General features: G+C 49.9%; 1 protein-coding gene across 1 annotated transcript in view; it reads right to left on the bottom strand.

The window, feature by feature from the left end:
* ELP3 (elongator acetyltransferase complex subunit 3) overlaps nt 1–8598 on the bottom strand; it is a 99817-nt gene that overhangs the window by 22510 nt on the left and 68709 nt on the right. The window contains exon 11 of the mRNA XM_029964882.1: nt 5116–5181. Within this exon, the coding sequence (XP_029820742.1) occupies nt 5116–5181 (66 nt within the window). The remainder of the gene's footprint in view (nt 1–5115; nt 5182–8598) is intronic.

Here is an 8598-nt window from a genome sequence, read left to right as displayed (position 1 = left end):
TTCTTTAATAATCCTGGAGCGACGCCCTGGATGGACTGAAGGGAATTTCACAGCTCCATAAACTGTTGGGATTCGCAGCTTCTGAAAGATCAGTTGAATTCCAGATGGATTTGGGCAGTGCTGGGTGAGAGCTGCAGGTCCTGCAGACACAGCCAGGGGAAACATGAGGCTCTGCCTCGTGTGGAAAGGGTTTGTCCAAGGGACACCTCTGGGCTCCTATCCCTGCCCACAGGATTCCAAGAAGGATTGGGAGCCCACGTGGTGACCTGTGACACTGAATCATGGAATGGTTTGGGTTGGAAGGGACTTTAAAGATCATCTCATCCCACCCCTACCTCCCACTATCCCAGGTTGCTCCAACCTGGCCTTGGACACTCCCAGGGATCCAGGGGCAGCCACAGAGTCTCTGGGAATTCCAGCCCAGCCCCTCCCCACCCTCCCAGCCAGGAATCCCTTCCCAGTCTTCCATGTCTCCCTGCCCTCTGGCAGTGGGAAGCCATTCCCTGTGTCCTGTCCCTCCAGCCCTTGTCCCAAGTCCCTCTCCAGCTCTCCTGGAGCCCCTTCAGACTCTGGAAGGGGCTCCAAGGTCTCCCTGGATCCTTCTCTTCTCCAACTCAACCCCCCCAGCTCTCCCAGTCTGGCTCCAGAGCAGAGGGGCTCCAACCCTGGGAGCATCTCCATGGCCTCCTTTGGACTCGCTCCAGCAACTCCACATCCTTCTGATTTTGGGATCCCAGAGCAGGAGGCAGTGCCCCAGGTGGGGTCTCACAAGGACACAAGGTGTGGTCTCACTCAACTTATAAAGCAGAAACCTAAAATCTCTAAATTCTGGAGCGGATCCAGTTCCACAATCACTGCAGAATCAGTGGGAGCAGCAGCTCTTCCCTCTTCCCAAGGGAATTGCTCTCATGGAGATGCAGCTCCAGCCCCAAACTTTCCGGTGCAGAAGGAGCGGTTTGGCCTCACAGCCTTCACTAACCCCACACTTACAGGTCCAGGTCTCTCCACAAGCAGCACAAGTGGGGTTTTCACCCCTTCAGACCCCAAAACCAGCCAGACCAGTGCCCTGAGAACTGCCTCAAACCCCATTTTCTGGGAACAACCCGGACAAAAGCCGCCCTGGAAGATCCCAAGGAGTGGAAGGGAGAAGCGAAGCGAGAGTTGACGGATGGTGGAGAACGCGCCAAACACCAGGGGTGGGGTTGGGTGATAAAGAGGAACTGGTGGAGGAAGTGAAGGGGAGAAGAAAATAAACTTCTCAAGTTGCTTTTGATCTGAAAGGAATAGGGTCTCTGGGCTTCCTGATGTTTTCCAAGTGGGGAACAGTCAGAGAGGGTTTGCTGGAGGAATGGAGGGGCTGGAGCGTGTCCAGGGAAGGGAATGGAGCAGGGAAGGGGCTGGAGCAGCAGGAGCAGCTGAGGGAGCTGGGGGGGCTCAGCCTGGAGAAAAGAGGAATCAGGGGGCACCTTCTGCCTCTGCAACTCCCTGATGGATCCAGGGAAGGGTCGAGCTCTGCTCCCAGGGAACAAGGGACAGGAGGAGAGGAAACAGCCTCCAGCTGTGCCAGGGGAGGTTTAGGTTGGACACCAGGAGGAATTCCTTCATGGAAAAAGTGGTCAGGCATTGGAAGGGGCTGCCCAGGGAGGTGGTTGAGTCCCCATTCCTGGAGGGATTTCAAATCCCTGTGGATGTGGCCCTTGGGGACACGGCTCAGGGGTGGCCTCGGCAGTGCTGGGGGAACAGTTGGACTCCACGATCCTGGAGATCTTTCCCAACCTGGACAATTATGATTCTTCCCAGTCTCACTGCAAAGACTAAAGGCATCTTTTCTGCACCTCCTCTGTTGCCCCCAAATCCATGAATTAAAGATTTGTTTACGGAGAATTCCGTCTGGGAATGTGTCGCCCGCTCCTCTCCACGTCCAAGCCTGGCTGAGCACAGCTTAAAATTAAACAATTAAACCCTGTCCTAACTGCACCAAAGCTCGTCTCAGCTTCAAAATGCTGAAATGAGATCATGGGGTAAGAGCTGGTTTGGCTTGAAATGTTATTAAACACTGAGTTTCAGACTGGAAAACTCCTGGATTCTCCCAGAGACAACATGAAACAAATAGAAAATATGGCTCCAGTTACTTGTCCTCCGGCAGGGACTTCCCTGGGAGGGTGGTGAGGGACTGGAACAGAATTCCCAGAGAAGCTGTGGCTGCCCCTGGATGCCTGGAAGTGTCCAAGGCCACGTTGGAGCAACCTGGGATAGCGGGAGGTGTCGGGGTTGGAACTGGATGAGCTCTAAGCTCCTTTCCCACCCAAACCATACTGGGATTCCAAGATTCTATGACCAGATTCCATGTTATGCCCACCTCCCCTCCAAAAATCCACCTGTAGACAGAGATGGGCCAGGACAAACGGGAACCTTCACCAGGAGCCTTTTTATTGTGGCATTTTTATGGCAACACAAACACGTTACCAGCCGAGCTGAGCTGCTCCAGGGGTTTGTTATTCCCACTTCCCTGGGCACAGAGGGTTCCTGGGATACACAACCTCCCTCAGAGGGTTTTCAGGGACTCACGAGGTGCACAGAACCTTTTTCCTTCTGGGATGACGGCACCAATGTGGCAAAAGCCAATCCCAAATCATCTCCTGGTCGGGGCACAGCCACGTTGCAGTTCCCAACGCCAGTCACGGAATCCCACAATGGTTTGGGTGGGAAGGGACCTTAAAGCCCACCTAGTTCCAACCCTGACACTTTCCACTCTCCCAGGCTGCTCCAAGGGAATCCAACCCGGCCTTGGACACTCCCAGGACAGTCCCTTGTCCCTAAAACGTCCCTCACCACTTCCCTCTAAAACCCCATTAAATGCTTTTTGCACATTTATTTTAAACTTCTTTTGACAAACAAAGGCAAAACGCAGGGGCAGGTTAGACTCAGCCTAAACCAGCTCCTCCCAGCTTAAAAAAATCTGCTTTATTCCTTCCCAGGCTCTGTATTATCCTTATCTTGACACAACACCACTCCCCCCTCTCAGTTTTTCAGAGACAGCAGCTCCAAAGCCTCACACTTTCTGCCTGAACACTAATGGGGCTTCATATCCTTAACAGAGCTGTCATTGCCCCTCAAAAACCTGTCACTCCAACGTCTCTTTACTCCAACAACCCACCTGAGCATTTTTAAGGCTTTATTCCACAGCAGCCTCAACCACTGTGGGAGCAAGAAAACACTTTCCTTCCTTCCTTCCTTCCCCCCTTCCCTGCTCCTACTTGAAAAGGCAGCTCTGTAAATAACCAGTGAAAAAAAAAACAAACCACCAAAAAAACTACTTCAAATTGGCTTTTTTTTCAAAGGCCCCAGACTTAGAAACGATAAATAAATTATAAGCAGAGTTATGTATTATAAAAAAATACCCGGAAAGGAGCCGTGATTAATTGGAGCGAGGGATTAATTTCTTGTGAGATGTGACAGGGGGGGGACGTGTTTACTCGTGGAGCCAAGACAAACATCGTACACCTTGTCATCAGTCTGAGGCACAAGGAAAAAAAAACGGGTGCCATCCCCCGGAATATTCCTCTCCCTGGCTTGTCATGATAAATTCCGCTCCGACTGCATAATGACACCCTCCTGCCACTCAGCCAGACGGGAGCCTAACAAAGGGGATTTTGCTTTGAAAACCCTGTGATAAGCTATTTGCTAACTGCTTCCCCTCCCCTCCCCAAAAATCGGAATTTACAATTTAAATCGGGTTAGAGGAGCTGCCAACAGACAGCTCGGGGCTCCGGGGCAGGGAGAGGCTCCGTGAGGTGACCGCAGATGAGGGGGCGGCGCAGAGGCGAAGGGGTCTGGGCAGCCCCCCATTCCTGCAGGAATGGGGTAGGAATGGGGTCATTTCTCTGGGATTCGTGTCCCTTTCTGTGTGTCACAGGTGGGGTGGGGTGGGAAGCAGGATGTGGCTCCCCAGAATCCCTGGGAGAAGGTCTTGTGGCGCCGGACTCGGAGAATATTCCCTCTGCCCAACTCCCGGCGCCAAATTCAGGGTCTCCTCCAAGCCTAAAGAAATCCAGGGATTCTCCAAAGCACCGGGGAGAGGATCTTTGATAGGAGTCACATCCTAATCCCAATTTAGTGGCTCATATTTAGGAAGTGTGGCCGTGCCCATCCTGACCAGGAAGTGCCATCCCGACCCAGCTCCTGCCTGGCACAAAGAATTCCTGTTTGGAAGTGAAGGCAACATCTGATGGACAAACTCTGGAATCATTGCAGTCCCTCCTTAATGGTAGCAAAGGAACAGGAGGAGGATATTTCCAGGGCATGATTTATTACCCACAGAACACATGGAGAGTAAAATCAGGGCCTGTGTGCTCCTAAAAGGCTCATTTCCTTGGATGCCATGGAATTCCCGATCCCTCTGTGGAGGGATTGATCCCTCCTTGGGACTACAGTGAGCTGGAAGCAATCAGATGCTCTTTAGTTTTTATTAGATGATCTTTAAGGTCCCTTCCAAACCCAAAGCATTCAAGGATGCCATGAGTTCCTAAACTGGATGCAGTGAACGTTTCCCTTTCCAAAGCATCTTTTTGTGGACCATTTAAGGATTTTAGGAAGGAAAACCACAACACATCTGTCCAATGCTAACTGAATATACTCATATAAATAAATATAACCATACATGTGCATAAATGTATTTACACATGCACTGTTTGCCTATAAAAACATGCAGATTCACCCCAAAAAAAGGCTATAAACTCATCCTGCTAAACATTTTTATTCCTGTTCACAATGAACATGTGGTGTTATTGGGTTTTTTTTAAACCTGAATTTAGGGAAAGGGGGAAAGGGAAAAAGGTAGATCTTTTGTTATACCAAACACCCAAATAGACCAGTGGTTGCAGATGCATTTATTGAACACAGTGGTCCATAAATTTCCACACGTGCTCAAAGGAGACATCCAAAAATAAAGGAACGAGACACGCAGAAATACACGGAAAACTGGATCCAGCTGCAAAGGCAAAACCACGGGATTGGACGTGCAACAAATGGCTCCCAGTGCCAGAAAATAAATTGTGGTTGAAAACAAGCTCTGACTTAAAAAAAAGCAAAAAAAAAAAAAAAGACAAATCTTACCTGGTAAGGTCTCACTTTGTGGTGGATTTCCTGAATTCCCACCTCTCTCGTCCTCACGTCGCGGCACTGGGAAAAGGGAATCACAGAGGAGACGGTCAGGAAGCTCCGGACCCAAGAGATTTCCGGGCAATGTCGGGTCCAAAACTCCACTGAAACAGCTACTGGGATGGATTTCAAATGGGGGGGAGCCTTCCCAGATAAAAGGGATCACTGATCCATCCCTGCTCCAGCCCTAATCCAACCGGGAGAGAGGGCTCGGCGCTCAGCGGAAAGACCCGCCGGCAAAAATCGATTTGCTGAGTGGCCATTGTGGCTCACGAGGAAAAGCAGCCTCGGATTCCCAACCAGCAGGGAGAGGAAACATCCCTGGAACAACAGGAGAGGGGAAAAACGGCTTTGGAATCACCCATTGTTGCCCCTGCACTGGGAAGGTGGAACGCCGGCAAAATCCGGGCATCAAATAGAGAGAGTTTGAGTCCCGGCAAAGCTCTCCTTGTTTTTTAAATGGGAGTTGCTCCAGGGGCTCTTCCCGAATATCTGAGTGCAAACATGACCCAGCAGCCACGGAGAGCTGCCAAGGCTTGGGATGAGTCCTGGAAAGGAGTCTCCCCTCCCTCAGAAGTGAGACAGCGGAGGAGAAGAGGCTCAAGTGCTGAAGGATGGGTTATGACTCGCACAGATTTTGTGGTTTTCGGGAAAACCAATAAAATTTGAGGACTTTGGCACTCGCTCCCGTTAGCAAAGATGTTGGGACAGTGTGGGAATTCCTGCTGTGGGAGAGGGTTCATCCAGGTTTTTGTGGGTTTATTGGTGAGCCAGTGCTGAATTTGACCCAGCTTCAGCCAGGAAAGTGCTGCCACAACAGTTTTGCCCAAAGCAGCTGAGCTGCAAATGCTCATTTCATTCCACAAGTGCTGCTGGAATTGGAGGGAAGAATCAGGGAATCACGGAATCAGAATGGTTTGGGTGGGAAAGGAGCTTAAAGCTCACCCAGTGCTACCTCCTGCCACAGGCAGGGACACCTTCCACCAGCCCAGCTTGCTCAGAGCTCCACCCAGCTTCACCTTGGGCACTTCCAGGGATGGGGCAGCCACAGCTTCTCTGGGAATTGCATCCCAGGGCCTCAGCACCCTCACAAGGAAGAATTTCACCCCAGTATCCCATCTAGCCCTGCCCTCTGTCACTTTAGAGCCATTAATAACCTCCACCAGTGGGTTAAAATTGCTCTGACAGCACCAACACCCACCTGCCCCTGTAATTCCAAAAGCCAGACATTTAAGCCAGGGAAGGAACGTGTGACAATCCAATTCCCACAGAAACTCAGAGCAGTGGGAACAAGCTCAGCTCTGCCTCGTGCCCTGTCTCCAAGCGCTTTTAAATTCCATTATTGGTATAAAGCCAAGATCTCACAAAATAATAGGGAAAATGGGGGGGGTTGTGTCTGGGTTTTGGAGTGGGGTGTGATACACCCAGGGCTCGGTGTTGTATCGGGATTCTACAGCATGGAATCATGGAATTGTTAAGGTTGGAAAAGCCCTCTGAGGTCACTGAATGCAACCGTCCCCCAGCACTGCCAAGGCCACCCCAAGGGCCACATCCACAGGGATTTTAAATCCCTCCAGGGATGTGGAATCCACCCCTGCCCTGGGCAGCTGTGCCAGGGCTGGACAACCCTTCCCATGAAGGGATCATTCCCAATATCCAACCTAAACCTCCCCTGGCACAGCTGGAGGCTGTTTCCTCTCCTCCTGTCCCTTGTTCCCTGGGAGCAGAGCCCGACCCTTCCCTGGATCCATCAGGGAGTTGCAGAGCCAGAAGGTGCCCCCTGATCCCTCTTTTCTCCAGGCTGAGCCCCCCCCCGCTCCCTCAGCTGCTCCTGCTGCTCCAGCCCCTTCCCTGCTCCGTTCCCTTCCCTGGACACGCTCCAGCCTCTCCATATCTCCCATTTTTGGGAGTGTCCCAGAGCTGTCCCCAGCCCTGGAGGTGCCCCAGCAGTGCCAGCACAGGGGGACAATCCCTTCCCTGCTCCTGCTGCCACACCAGGGCTGGGTGACAACTTGCCTTGGAAAAAGTGCTTGGAAGTTCTGTGGAAAGAGGGAAGCAGCGTTGGAGGGCTGGGTGGGAATTTTAAGGAGTCCAGGGCAGGAGGTCTTAACTCCGGGAACAGCAAAGACTGGGAACATCCAGCATCCCAAACACCTCGTGCCCTTGACTCCAGCACAGGCCTGGGGGTGACACAATTCCTCGTGTCCGGGACAGACAGTGACGTCCAGACTCGTGGAATTAAGACAGAGAGTGACACTCCTGCTTCCTGAAGAGGAAACTGCTGATTGAACACCCAAACACCTCGTGCTCCACGTCCTCGCCCGCGACTCCAGCGACCTCCTCGCTCCTCAGCTCTGCTTTATCACAGCCCAGCCCTCCCAAACCTGGCCAGCAGGAATTCATAATTCCCCCATAAATCCACCATTTCCTGCCAGTAAACACAGCAGGTGGCTTCTTACTCATCCCAAAGTTCCAGGGGGTGACGATTGCCCGGAGCGGGCGTTTCGGAAAGCTCGAACCCCGCTTCGTTTGGCTTTGTGCTGCTTCCCCCTTTTTATTGCAACATTTCGGTGCTTTCTCCATCACCGGGGGTAGGATGGAGTGGTTTGGTTTCTTAGCAGCATCGCTTTCCCCAGGTTCAGCTTTCAAACGCTGAGAAAATCTCACTGAGTTAAAATACAGCCATTTCTTGACTTAAAAAAACCTCACAGTCGGTTAAATTACAGCCATTTCTTGCCTAAAAAACGCTTAGTTAGACAAAATACAGCCATTTCTTGACTAAAACCCCCTTTAAAATTAGTTAAAGTACAGCCATTTCTTGACTAAAAAACCCTTACAATTAGTTAAAATACAGCCGTTTATTGACCAGAAAAACCTTAGTTAGACAAAATACAGCCATTTCTTGGCTAATAGCCCTTAACAATTAGCTAAAATACAGGCATTTCTTGACTAAAAACCCCTCACAGTTAGTTAAAATACAACCATTTCTTAACTAAAAAAACTTCACAATTAGTCAAAATACAGTCATTTCTTGACTAAAAAACCCTCGCAGTTAGTTAAAATACAACCATTTCTTAACTAAAAAAACCTCAGTTAGTCAAAATACAGCCATTTCTTGACTAAAAATCTCTTAAGATTAGTTAAAATAGAGCCATTTATTGACCAGAAAAACCTTAGTTAGTCAAAATACAGCCATTTCTTGACTAAAAACCCCTCACAATTAGTTAAAATACAATTATTTCTTGACTAAAAAAACCCTTAGTTAGTTAAAATACAGGCATTTCTTGACTAAAAAAACTCATAATTAGTTAAAATACAGTCATTTCTTGACTAAAAAAACCCTCACAACTAGTTAAAATACAGCCATTTCTTGACTAAAAATCCCTGACAATTAGTTAAAATACAATCATTTCTTGACTAAAAATCCCCTTAGTTAGT

Source organism: Manacus vitellinus, unplaced genomic scaffold (assembly GCF_001715985.3).
Source record: "Manacus vitellinus isolate BGI_N305 unplaced genomic scaffold, ASM171598v3 scaffold_82_pilon, whole genome shotgun sequence".
NCBI classification, from domain to species: Eukaryota; Metazoa; Chordata; class Aves; order Passeriformes; family Pipridae; genus Manacus; species Manacus vitellinus.
The sequence above is the reverse complement of the archived record's forward strand: the minus strand, read 5'-3'. Positions and strand labels throughout refer to the sequence as shown.